We start from the raw sequence: 14,483 nt of genomic DNA on the forward strand, positions 1-14,483 counted from the left end.
GATATAAGCAAAAATAAGTAAGGTTAGTAACTGAGACTATTACCTTTCATTTGAGCGCTTACAGTTATAAGTATTATCCGTATAACTGAAGTTATGGCCATTAGTCTGATTGGATACCGCTGGAGCAGGGCTGCCAGAACTTATTCCAGTTAGCAATGAAAAAAGAAATTTTGATAGGGTTACTGCTCCCTAATTCATCCTAGCTCCTTTATTCATCCCATCCATTTGAACACATTAGTTAGAGTTAGAGTATCTGCTATCTCTATTCAACGCATTAGCTCAAATGGTTGTACTCGACTTTTCGCTTCGCTCAAACACAAGCATTTTACATTTTTCAGGTAAAAATTTGACTTGTACTGCTTCTTAGGAACGAAGCAAAGATGATGATACCTATTTATGCGCAATCCAGTCATTCTAAGTCGAGTTATCAACGAAATAGTGTGACATCCTGTCTAATAAGATGAATAAGGGCTCGTCTACCATATTATATCTTCGTTACCTTGCAATATTATTAAAACCTGATTAAAAAACCAATCAATTTAGTGTCTGCAACTATATTTTTCATGCCTTCGGACAATTGTAAATATTCTGGACGAATTGCATGGAGCATTGGAAGATAAAAATTGCGCAGCTTCATGCACTGCGAGGGAAGCACAAAACAGATTTTTCGTGTTTCTTGACCTCCACTATCTTAAGAAAAAATAGTTTTGGGATCATAAATGCACTAGAAAAAAAGTTGGGCATGAAAAGGTTAAGAAATATTTCGCAGCTAAATGATTTATACTAGGAATTTTTAACAAGATGTTGAATGGACCTTCAAAATAACATGCGAACTATAAAGAAAGCGAATCATTGCAGTTGGTGATAGCATCGATTTATATTTTATTTATTTAATTAATTATTTATTTAATTATAATAGTAACAATTAACAAACACATATGGTCCCAATGAAAGTTCCTAAGTATATTAATAAAATTTAACTGTATTCGGAAACGTAATAAGTGAAAGTCCAATCCGAAAGATACTCTGTGTTTTTATTAAATTCGTTTATTTGATAAGGCACGTTTGCGTTAGCTTAAAGGTGTCAGTTTTGTATCGTTTTATATTTTAAATTACTTAAAACTAAGGGATTAAATATTGATTTTTAAAAATGAAGCTAATGACAAGTTATAGCTATCTTATATATCTACGCAAGAGGGTAATATAATTTTTGTAAGATTAGGAGGGTCATTTAGTTTTTATGGCAATATGGTTTGACATTTTTAGCAGTGAGATTATTGGAGCAAATAATGTTTAACTATGTGGGACAATTTTTACGACTTATTTAAAAGTATAAATAACTAGAGGGTGTGATTAAATTTTGTAAAGATTCGGGGACATTAATTAGAGTTATTTTTATGTGGTAGTAGAGTTGGGCATTTTCAACGAGATTATATAATATAAAACTAGAAGAGACAGGAAGAGCTAAATGCTTCGGGAGGGGGGTAGGGGTGTTGCTTCTGTGTATAAGAGTCAGGGGAGGGAGGGTGAACAAAGATGGCAGGGGGAGAAAATTATTTCAGTTTCAGACATCGGGACATCAACGGATGGATTTCAGACTCGAGTGGCCTTCATCAGGAAGAATTATGTATTGGGACGCCGCGTGGTCCTCCTCAAGATGGCATGGGTTTCTCCAGACGATTTCGTAGTACGGCTCAGATGTGGATCGGCTACATTTCAAGTTGTGCGTGTGATGTTCGTGCTGTATGTCCCGTGTTTGTTGGCTTTTTTGACAGAGATGTTTTGTGTCGCCTTGGAGTCGCATTAAACCATCGTGGGTGTATGGTACAAGTGGAAGAGAGCGCATCTGAGAATGATAAAGTAAATAAGAAGGGGCAGTTAAATTTGTATGTAATTTGTCTTCCTCGGGCCCGGATGGTGTTCATAAGCCGAGACCTGACGGAACTGTACTCGGTGCACGCCGAGACAATGTGCTCGTGATAGCCGTCGGCACAAGCACAGATACCACTATCCACGAGCCCAATACGCCGGAGATGTGCATCCAGCGTGTAATGGTTTGCCATGAGTCGGGACATCACACGAATGAAGTCATGACCCACATCCATTCCCTTGAACCAAGGTTTCGTCGATACCTTAGGGACTATCGAATGTAGCAACCTTCCTAGCTCCCCATTGCTCCACAAGGTTTTCCAACTTTCGAGGGTTCTCTGATGAGTAATACTGAAAAATTCGTGGAAGCAAATTGGTCTTTTAAAAACGTCACCTTCTGGGGCACCCACCTTAGCTAATGAGTCCGCCTTCTCATTGCCCGGAATGGAGCAATGAGAAGGGACCCACACCAAGGTAATCTGGAAAGATTTGTCAGATGAAGCACTCAGTAGCTCCCGTATTTTCCCCAAAAAATACGAGGAGTGCTTTCCATGTTTCATCGAGCGAATAGCGTCAATAGACGACTCAGACTATCCGAGACGATGAAGTAATGGTCTGCGGGTAATGTGTCAATGACTCCAAGGGTACACTGAATAGCAGCTAGTTCTGCGGCGTAAACTGAAGCGGGGTCACTGAGTTTGTAGGAGGCGGTGAACTTTTGATTGAAAATACTCCAGTGGACCCTTCGAGGTTTGATCCGTCAGTATAAAACATCTTAGAACAGTCGACTTCTCGGAATTTATTATAAAAAAAATTTGGAACCACCGTCTTTCATAGATGTGTCGAAGAAAACAGTAGATTCAGAAATGCACTCGGTTGGAATTGTAAGAAGAAGGATTAATATTCTGCGCCATCTAGTCAAAGTACAGGGACATAAAACGGGTCGGAGAATTGAGCTTAACAAGCCTTTCGAAATTTTCAATCACCACCGGGTTCAAGATATCGCATCGAATGAGCAATCGATATGAGAGTTCCCAAAATCGATTTTTCAGCGGGAGAACGCCCGACAGGACTTTGAGACTCATCGTATGGGTCGACTGCATGCACCCTAAGGTGATACGCAAACAGCGATACTGAATTCTTTCGAGTTTGATGAAATGTATGTTCGCGGCGGATCGATAGCAGAAGTATCCGTATTCCATTACCGAAAGAGTTCGTTGTTTGATACAACCTAATTAGGTCTCCTGGGTGGGCACCCCACCATGTTCCGGTTATTGTACGAAGAAAGTTGATCCTTTGTTGGCCTTTCTGTTTCAGATATCGAATATGGCATCCCCAAGTACCTTTCGAGTCGAACCAGACCCCTAGATGTTTTCCTGTGAAGACCTGAGCGATAGTTTAACCCATTAATAGAAGCTGTAGTTGTGCTGGTTCATGCTTCCTAGAAAATACAACTAGCTCAGTTTTCTCCGTTGAGAATTCGATACCCAGCTTAATAGCCCAAGCAGACAAATTGTCCAAGGTATTCTGTAATGGTCCTTGTAGATCGACAGCTTTGGGTCCCGTTACAGAAAACACGCCATCGTCTGCAAGTTGCCTTAACGTGCAGGAATTGTCAAGACATTCATCAATGTCGTTGACGTAGAAATTGTATAGCAGGGGGCTTAGACATGAACCCTAGGGAAGGCTCATGCAGCTAAATCGTGATGTCGATACGTTACCATGCGAAAAATGCATGTGCTTTTCCGACAACAAGTTTAGTAAAAAGTTGTTTAAAGTCGCTGAAAGACCATGCTAGGAGCTTCAAAAGCCCCCTTAATATCTAGGAACACTGATGCCATCTGCTCTTTGCTAGCATAGGCCATCTGAATTTCTGTTGAGAGCAACGCAAGACAATCGTTCGTTCCTTTGCGGAAACCAAATTGTATATCTGACAGTAAGCCATTTGCTTCAACCCAATTGTCGAGGCGAAACAAGTTCTCGAATAATTTTCTCGAACAACTTTTGGATACAGGACGGCATCGCAATCGGTCGATACGAGTTGTGGTCGGAGGCTGGTTTTCCTGGTTTTTGAATAGCGATGACCTTCACTTGCCTCCAGTCATGAGGGAAAATATTGAATTGGAGTAATGTTGTGAGCTAAAAACAAAAGTGTGGCGACAACCGAGCACATTCCCCTATATTTTGATATATTTGTGATATATTGATTTGACAGACGTGTCTATACCTCCCTTAAGGGGGGGTATGTGTTCCAGCGCAAAAAAAACAGTTTTTTGTCAATTTTTTTAGAAAGATGGGTGAAGCGAATTGATCGAAACTTTTGTACATTATACTACATCATTTCAATAACATTCTGTAATTTTTCCATGCAAAAATATCTACAAGCGACTTGGTGATGAAGCTTTTTGTGGAACGTCTCTGGAAAAACACGATTTGCGGTGTTATCTGCCATCCAAAAACTACTCGACTGATTTATTTCAAATTTTGCATACACATTCTACATAAAAAATACCTAACCCCTACGTTGAGTTTTTGGGATAATTTTTCTATTAAGAGGCTTTTTACTCAAAAAATGGCGAAATTTTTCTTGAAAAACAGCGATTCCGCCATTTTATTAGTAAAAAGCCCTTAATTGAAAAATTATCTCAAAAACTCAACGTAGGGGTTAGGTATTATTTATGCTGATTTCGTTTTTAGAATCGAGTCGCTCTAGGTTCGCTCTGAGCTGTCACTTTTGTATGGATTTTGTAAATATTAGAGCGAACCTAGGGCGACTCTGATCTAAAACCGAAATCAGCATTAGTTTTCGATCGCAGTTCACTGCATTAGCGCAACTGCCGAAAGATTACACATCATTCTGTGGCGAAATTTTAATAATTCTCTACGTATTGGACTCCTGCTTATCATGATTTTAAAAACAGCTTTCACTAAAAGTCATAATTGTGAAAGTATGTCGGATACAAAACTCAATATAGTCGAGATGTCGGTATTCAAAGTAGATGTATGAAATAATCCAGTTTGGAATGTTACGTGACGGTATATCTTTTTCCTAGTACTATTGGTAAAATTTCCTTTTCCACTCATTTGCCCTTTCTAGCAACCATTGTTACTTCAACAAGTGTAATAAGCCTGTTATGATACCCATCAGAATTACCATCGGTATAGGGCAAAGAAGCAAGGTGTTCGTGTGATATCCCGCTAGGACTGTTTCTACACTATTGTTAGATCTAAGGTAAGTACGATAGCTGACTTCCGCGAATGTTCAATCCGATGTACACTCCCGGCAATGAAGTGGATATTGTGCTCAAGTAAATGAGATTCTCTACAATGTAACGTATTTTTCTTCTTTCTTTGAAGTAGGTATATATGTATAGCATCTGCAACGGGGTCCGTGCGGCGAAAATGAAGCAAGCCAATCAAAGTTCACAATCTTTTTAACATACAAACAAGCACCCTTATATTTCTTCATTTCCCGCAGAAGGGACGGAGAAAAACAATTCTCCGAACTCTCCAAGGATTACCACCACTAACAGATATTTCCATTCTTCAGTTAAAGGAAAAAATCACTAAATTGGAAGGGCAGCTGGTCGAGGAGAAGCGCCGCTGCGAGGACCTCCAGTTCAATGTCGACGAGGTGACGTTCTGCGGGGACGAACTGAACGTGAGTATATTTTAATAACCTTCTCCGTTGCAGCCGGAAACGATGTAACAAAAAATAACAACCAGCTCTACATAGGTATGTACGTACCTACCATAGCCGGATAGAGCACCAACAGGTGTCTGTTTTTATGAGCGGGAGTTTCTATCTTTCATGACTCTTCCTTGGCTGCTGCGGTTCGCAGACGGGGTTGTGTTTCCTAGCCGGGTTCTTTCGCTGTAGATATGTGGGCAAATAGTTGGTTTATGTTACCTCACAACGGATAGAACACTATGGGTCTAAGGACGCAAAAGCTGTTGCTCGAAAACGATGTAATTAAAACTATCGGAGCATGGGGCGGTGAAACATAGTCCGCCGGGTATCGTTTGCTCGTTCCGTGATGATGTTATTTTCTTGCAGCAATATAAATAATTTATTTTCTAATGGCGGACTGTGCTTGATTTTTCGCTGCCTTCCGGCAAAACGTTTTCTCATTAGATTAGGAAAGACTTTTTAATTGGTTTCCATTAGTTAATAGTACACTCATTGTGAAGTCTGATCGGTTTGATATTGTCGGAGTGTTTAAAATAGATTATAATTACATTGTTGAATATATTTCTTAATCGAATAATCACAAAAATACATTTTATTCTACGGAGACGGGATATCCTTTGTTCCAAAACTTTCATCCATCTTCGCGATTGTTGAAAGGATTCCTGTTCGAATTATTCACGATTCCGTGAACGCAGTAAATACGAATGAACAAAGTTTTTTTTTTGAAACAAAGCAAGTCGGATAGTCTTCTAATTTTAAATGATCAAGAAATCAGTAGTAAGAATGCAAATTTTGTAAACGATAAGCAAATCAGCGAAATTTATGAGCAACAGTTTTTGTTTTTTTCCACATGAAACAAATAAAAGAAAATCGAATATGTACATTACTAACATTCTATCGCACAAAAACAATTGTAAATATCACCCTTATCATTTCTATTTCCATCTCTCCAATCGTTGGTTCCATCGAAAATATCTGCAGGGAAAAATTCAAAATTCGGTCCATGTGAGTATAGCACATTCATCGTGCATGTAGTGGTAGAATGTACCTGTTATGCCGTTGAATGTTATGCTTTTTGGGTTTCCTCGCAATCGATACCGTACCATTTTAATTACACACTTATTGTATGCATTTTTGCACAATGACACACCATGCAGTCTCAACACCGTGCCAGGAACAGGAATGCATTTTTTTTTTCAAATCAGTTACTGATGCTAGCCCATTTGAAAATATAAATTGTGCCTTCCTGTTTTTGGTTCTGGACCTATATATCGATTGCGAGGAAAATAATTGGCCCCAAGCAATTGGAAATGTTAATTGGCTTGCTTTTACTTTTTTTAATTACGACTCGGTTTTGGGATTAACACTGGGGATCGCGCACTTTCCATCTTCATACTTAACATAACTGTAAATGTGGCAAACAATACTCGTTTAATCTACTGTAAGTGAGCTCATTTCTATTATATACAGTCTTTTTCAATGCAACATAAGGTAATGTGCGTATTGAGGCAGTAGAGCCTATTGTGACCCTATTTCGCACCTCTTGGTTTCGAACCAACCATATGAAATAATGACAATACCTATTTAGCTAAAACAGATGTGTAAAAATAAGCTCTAGCTACATGTTAGCTATACCAACTATCCTCTAATCCAACTTTTAATTAAAATAAAATCACCTTCTTGATATATCTGCTAATTCGCCTTATTCACATAGTGAACTACTAAGGGTTATGAGCTGACAATTACCGTCTCATATTTCGTTATTCCGCCACAATTATACTAAACATTGCATTGATACATACCTTTATTTTATCTAGATAATTCATTTATGATTAAATCACTTTGAAGGCACTCGTTAAGCGATAGGATAGGCCTAGTTTTATAGTACGTGATTCAGTTGATATTATCGCTTTGTTTATTCAGATACACTACTACAATCAAAAAAACTTTTTGCATCCAGCACACAGGAAAGAATCAACAGTGCGGCCAAACTACAACATAAACTTGAAAATATATTGTAATGTAATGTAATGTATAAGTAATCAATTATTTCAAGTTATTCAACTGATTGCTGATTGCAGAGATTTAATTTCCATCTGCACATAAAATTGGGCTCGAGACAATGAAATGTTTGATGTGAAACTAGTCATCACCAGTTGTTAGCCTTCGCATGATTATTTCCCGCGAGTGCTATACGGGGCGCTCTTCTTCTACCAACTGATGAGTTTCTGTAATGTGCGTGATGTGTACGTTTGTTTTGATCGGCTGAAAAAAGTGGAATGATTGGATACCTAGTTAGAATCGACGTAAATTGAATATAAGATATTGCGTTTCAACTAGATTGTTTTTCGATGAGGTGAAATTTTGCAAGCCGAGGAGGCGATAATTGGATCGGTGAGATGAGAATAGTTGCACAAAATAGAACATTTATTTTCATTTATGCTGAAAATAGAGACTTTTCTAAAAAATAACCTCGAGACAATGAAATTTATATATATATAGATATATAGATGTTTAATAAACAGTACACAGATGCTTTATTCTGAGAAAGGTTGCTTGAAATCTTTTTTTTGCGATTACGATATACGAAGTATTGGTTTATGCAGCTTATAGGTCCCGTACAGCTAAGAAATTTAATGACGAATTCTGGCATGGTATTTTTTGATCAATTTCGTTCACGGAAAATTGTTCACCGTGATCTTTCATAATCTGTGAAAACAAATAATTCGTGTTGAATTCTGTCCTGTCGAATTTTTTTTTCTGAAAATCGAAGTGTTTTCCGCGGTTTAGGTTACCCTTCGTTAAACCAGACTTTTGTAACTACCTTCGTTACCGCCCGCTCAGTAGCACGGAAACTCTACCCTAACCCCAGGGTCGGCACAACCCTCGCCGTGTGGTTTCTCAATGTGCAAAGGGGAAAATCACTTTTAATCCTAACCGTAGTTTTATTTGGCACTCTAACCTCAAGGTCCCTAACGACCCTAATGCCCTACTTTGGTACAAATGATTACTTACAGGAATTGTGTAGGTGTGTACCCGACCAGGAGAAAATAACTGGGCAATAACCCAAGCATACTATTTTTTGGTATTCATACCAAAACTTAGTATTAATTGATTATTATACCTCATTGAGGTATTAAGCAGGTGTTGAAGAAACATTTTTCAATACCTGCTTAACACCTCAATCAGGTATAATACTTTATTTTAGTATTATTTATGTATTCCAGTAATTTTTACAAATGCCAAATCAATACCTTATTGAATACCTTCATAGAATGAATTTTGTTGTTGGAAGGTTGAAAAATGTTTTATTATTATTCAGGTATTATAATAACTCGTTTCATTATCAAATAGTTATTTGTAGAACATGTCTTTGTTATAATTTTTGGTATTTTACTTCTTATGTAGAGCTCATTAATACCATATTGTGGTAAATAGTTGTTAGTATTGATGCCTAAATTAAGTATTCCGCAGCTATTTTCTTCTGCTCGGGTAGTGTGTGGGCCCGTTGCGCACCTGCCGTTGCCGTCGTCCTCTTTTGGTTCTGGTTCCGATGACTCCAACTCAGACCAAGGCGATCCTCTTCTGGAGTCCTGATGGCCCTGATGGTAACAGGCTGGTTCGGGAACTCGTGCGCTTCTCCCTCGATCTTGTCGTCTCGCTGAAACTCTGAAGCACGCGGATCGGTTGCTTTACCTCCGGAAAACCGCAATCCGATATGCGACCCGTAATTGTTGGTGCTACGGTTGTTACGGCAAACGCTCGTTCAAGATGATGGTTTCCACGATTTCAAGGTTGATATTTGTAATATAAACTCGGTCGGTTGCCGAGTTTCCCGGAACCCTGCCTCCGATTTCCAATTGTTCAGCCGTGGTTACCGAACTCAACTTTAGTTCTCTGGAGTATGGGTGTTGGTGGGTGTTTGTGGCGTGTAGTGTTGTATGAGCTGAATATAAATCCTAGTTTGGAAAACTCTACTCCAATTTGATCGTTGTGCCGTCTAGCTAGCTGGAGGTTATTTTAATATTTCAATTCTATGCATGATTATTTTTAATTTATTTTTTTATTATTGATTTTATATTTGACTTTTAAATCTAATAGTTCGTTTTAATATTTATTTTAATCCTATCTAGCTAAATAATATTAAGTGATTTTTCCCCATATTTATTTAAATTAATACTTAAGATTACGATAGAGCACAGTGAACCTGCGAAAAGTGAACGAAAGGTCACACTTTTTTGCGTAGATATTTAGGGTAGAACGGGGCAAGATACGCATCCCAAGTTCATTTCGTCGTGAACATTTGAATAAGTCCTCCAAAAATCTCTATGGCTTCCTTTTTGAAGTCTTTTCTATCACCTACGAGTGTCTTTGATACTAAATATCATCATTTGTGTTGCAATAAAGTATTTGGCGTTATTTTTTAGTAGTTACCTCGGGGTAAGATGAGCATTAGAGTGACAAGAAAAAAAATGACCCCTATCGGCCCACCCCTGAGTCGATTCCTAGTCCCACCAGGAGTACTTGCTCCACATTTTTAAGCAAATCGGACAAGTCTAGCTACCGGACCAACGTGCTCGAAGTTTGCATGGGATTTTTCGACAATTTACATGGAGAAAACCCACTAGCGCGCATTTTCACCGCTAGGTGGCACTGTATGCATCGCATTATCACTGTAAGTGAAAATAAGAAAGATAATTTAATTGTCTCCAACTTTGTCGAAGAATGCTAGTCAATCCGGCTTTGTTAAAAAAAGTTATTAAACTTTTAACGAAGTGATGTCTGAGTCAGTTTTGCATGGGGCCTAGCAGTGCATGGTTGTGTATCGGTACTCGATTCCCACCAACTATTAATTTTTGTGAGCTAATGGTTAGATTTAGCTGAATAGTATATTCAGAAGAATTGTAGTATGTAATACGAGTTATATTTTGGTTAAAAAAATTTAGTTCCACCTGTGACCGCATAGAGGGCGTCAACACTAACTTTTCAACGGAGAGAGATAGGAATTAGATATCTTCTACAAAGTTGTAGAACAGACATTTTTCAGTAATTCTTCCGAACATCTCGATATTCTATCTGTCTTCGTTGACAAGTTAGTGTTGGCGCCCTCTATGCGGTCATAGGTGGAATTAAAATTTTCTAACCAAAATATAACTTGTATTATGTACTACAATTCTTCTGAAGATACTATTCAGCTAAATCTAACTATTAGCTCAGAAAATTTAAAAGTTGGTGGAAATCGAGTACCGATACTCAACCATGCACTGCTAGGCCCCATGCAAAACTGACTCAAACATCACTTCGTTAAAAGTTTAATAACTTTTTTTAACAAAGCCGGATTGACTAGCACTCTTCGACAAAGTTGTAGACAATTAAATTATCTTCCTTGTTTTCACTTACAGTGATAATGCGATGCATACAGTGCCACCTAGCGGTGAAAATGCGCGCTAGTGGGTTTTCTCCATGTAAAATATCGAAAACTCCCATACAAACTTCGGGCACGTTGGTCCGGTAGCTAGACTTGTCCGATTTGCTTCAAATTTGGAGCAAGTACTCCTGATGGGACTAGGAATCGACTCAGGAGTGGGCCGATTGAGTTTTCAAAAATTCATTATTTTCTAGGGCAGTCTAATGAGCATGCTCCAAAAACTGTCATACTTCAGTGATATTTCATCTGTTCATGGACTTCACAAACATTATTTTGAGAACTGTGTCCATCTAACAACAGAAATACAAGGTTTTCCGGTGTCGGTCTGGCTTGTTGCATAAAATGGTCGATTCATTAACAAAATTGAAAATGACCGACGACCATTCGATTGAAACTCTCGCTTTTGCGATGGATACAGTTTTCACAAAGTCATGTTGTGATTTTCCAGTCGGTTACAGCAAACTACGTCGATTTGGCGAATAAATAAAGAATCTGATTTTTGTAATGTTTAAGGATTTAGGTCGTATGTCTACTGTTGTCATGCCTTAAAATCCCTCCTCAAAATCCAAAATATTACGAATTGGATCACGCTCATGCGAGGTGTACGTGAATTAGTTTGATATTTAGAAGGGCCTCGAGGGCAGCAGTCGGAGTTGTTGTGAAAGCACCATTTAAGGCTATGAGCACCATTCTTTGCCGACGATTTAGTTTTGACTGAACTGTCATCACCTCACCTCTGGCATCCGATATAAATCGAACGTATTTGACTTGACCTGCACACAGTATTTCAGAATCAAAGAACTGCAAGGGACCAAACCCGGTTGCTATTCGATGCTTGGTGAAAAAAACCCATTGAAATTTTGTTTGAGTTTACTGATAATTTAACTTGTCGACACCACTGTTTGACAGTTCTTAATGCTTGTTGCATTAAGTCGAAGACTACATATTAGGAAGACTGATATCTCTTTCCTTCTCCCATATAAACGAGAAGCGACAGAGGTTACAGCAGCTCTATTGTATGAAGGTAGGAAGCTTAATGTAGAAGTGTATATGTGTGTGTGCATCACTATGGGAAGTACCACCTTTACCCGCAAGGGGCGTTGCTGTTACTGTCTCCAAATTCTAGACAGAGTTGCCAGTCTTCTTGATATGCAATCTTCGATTAAGTCAAAGATTGTTTCGATGTAAACTCCAACAATTAGTATTTGGTAATCGTCGGCAAACCAGTAGGTTGGAAATCCCAGCTCGTTGAGTTTCCTCAACAAGCCGTCGACAAGCAGATTTCATTTTCTTGTATATAGAATCTTATTTCTAGTCTTAAGATAGCTGTAAAATTTTTCTTTAAAAAAAAATATTTCACCATTGTAACCTCCTAGTTTTAAAATATCCAAAATGTAAAAAAAAATATTTCACCATTGTAACCTCCTAGTTTTAAAATATCCAAAATGTAAAAACAAAAGAATTTGGCACCGCCAAGCTAACGCATTTGTGCCTATCAAATAAACGAAATGAATAAAAAAAAAGCAGATTTCATAGCAAAGGTGACAAAACGCTGCACTGAGAACAGCCGCAAATACTCAATTTCCTTATTTCGGTCTATCTCAGTGACAAGCAAACAATGCGGTTACTAAGCATTGCGTTTATCCAACCCGTGACATATGCAGATACCCCATGACCGCTCGTCACTTGCAGAATAGCATGGAAGCACACATTGTCAAAAGCACCTTCAATATCTACGTATACTCCCAAGCTAGATTGCTTGAGCGTGAAGTTCTTTTCACTGTTGTAAACAACATCGTGAAGCAGAGTGATGGTGGATTTCTCACACTAATATCCGTTCCAAAGATTTTAGAAGAAAAGAAAGGCCTAAAACTCTTGGCTTCTTCATAGCTTGAGCACCTTCCTTTTGGGAATAAATTTAACAGTTATTTCTGGCCATGCTTTCCGGATATACCCGGTAGCAAGACCTGAAAGAACAATCTTTTTCAAGACATGTTTGAAAATATCTAAGATCTTTTTCAGTAACACAGGAAAGATTCCATATTTTCCAGGGTTAAGAGTGACATCAAGAGGATCGAAAAATATATATTTATGATCGGATAGAGACGTTTGAGTTTCTGTTGGAACCTGCCATTTTCCCAGCCCATGCGAAACTCTTTCAGAGCAAAGCGTTAGGTCTAACACCTCTGTTCGGAATTTTAAAAAAGAAACTTCCTTGAAATCGTCTTTTCCAGTCGGATCAAAGCTGAAAGATTTTATTCTCTTTAATTTAGTTCAATAAATTCATTGGGAGTATCTTACAATAAGTTTCTTCTCGCTTTCCTCCTTTAGATAGCTTTATTCCAATTTTCCGCAAATGACTTCGTATCCTGGTTTTTAATTGTGCATTAGGATTAATTGCAAAAGATTAGATTTAAGCTTAGAACTCACTTTTCTTGCTCGTAACGTGTGCCACATGCAATTCAATATCACCACCTTAACCTCAACTCTTACGTTGGCTTAGTTTAAGTAGATTAAGTTTCCTAGTTTAATTAGATTTAGTGTGCTAGTTTAAGTAGATTAAGTAGCATATGTTTAATATAAGAAAAGAGAGAACATAATGTAATAAATGATATTGATAATCAGCTACCAAACCTACAACTTAAAACTTAAATTTCGCTTTATACCACTTCGACTTCCTAACGTGACAATATAATGATTTCACTAATTCTTCTCCTCAGTCTCCATGACGTTTGCTGTCATCTATCAACCGAACTGACGTCTCATCTCCTTGCACGTTGCAGCTTACATCATAGGGTTTTAATTCGGATAGCCCTGCAGTGTTGTCCTTAACAACCTCGTCTATCCCAACCTCGCAAAAGATGGTCGGTTTCCCACATTCAGTATATGGAGATTTGTACTGCCTATGTGCTCCATCAGGTCAGAGTCTCCCAGAATTATGTCTGAGCTGCCCCAAATTATGTGATGAGCATTTGCATCCCTACCGCTGATCAGCGGAACCCCTTTTCAACGCTATGTTGCCGACAGTCAAAGTAACTATGTTGCTATGTTGCCGACAGTCAAAGTAACTGTGACTGCGCCGATATCGCGAATTGTGAGCTCCGTTATGAGATACGCGTTAATAGCCTTATTTGCAAGAATGCAAGCACGAGGCATTTCACGTGGGTTAGACAGGCCTGTCTTGTCGTAAACAATGGAGGATATGTTAAGTAACTTTTCAATATAGAAGGTTCCTTTATGGAAGTACGGTTCTTGAACCAATGCTATAGAAGCTTTACCTTCCTACATAAGTCGAAATAGATTCATAGTTGCTGTGCGTTTATGCCGGAGATTGATTTGTGCTATTCTAACCATTGTTAATTAGAAACGTCCACTTATTGGCGCCGTTGGAATATCGGGTCGGTAAGCTGAAAGAACCGATCGTCGGGCGGTCGAAAATCTGTTGGGCAGTTTATAGTTCGGAGAGCTGAAGACCTAGTGCGCACACTTACCTGA

General features: G+C 38.5%; 1 protein-coding gene across 19 annotated transcripts in view; it reads left to right on the plus strand.

Moving 5' to 3' along the window:
* Nucleotides 1-14,483, plus strand: part of LOC131678835 (restin homolog) — a 289,770-nt gene that overhangs the window by 243,784 nt on the left and 31,503 nt on the right. For 17 of the 19 annotated variants that reach the window (XM_058959209.1, XM_058959223.1, XM_058959222.1 and 14 more), the window contains 2 exons: nt 5,420-5,530; nt 6,542-6,565. In XM_058959209.1, coding sequence (XP_058815192.1) covers nt 5,420-5,530; nt 6,542-6,565 — 135 coding nt within the window. The remainder of the gene's footprint in view (nt 1-5,419; nt 5,531-6,541; nt 6,566-14,483) is intronic. The other 2 variants (XM_058959221.1, XM_058959224.1) reach the window with 1 other exon arrangement.

The sequence above is a fragment of the Topomyia yanbarensis genome, chromosome 2 (genome assembly GCF_030247195.1).
Source record: "Topomyia yanbarensis strain Yona2022 chromosome 2, ASM3024719v1, whole genome shotgun sequence".
NCBI lineage: Eukaryota > Metazoa > Arthropoda > Insecta > Diptera > Culicidae > Topomyia > Topomyia yanbarensis.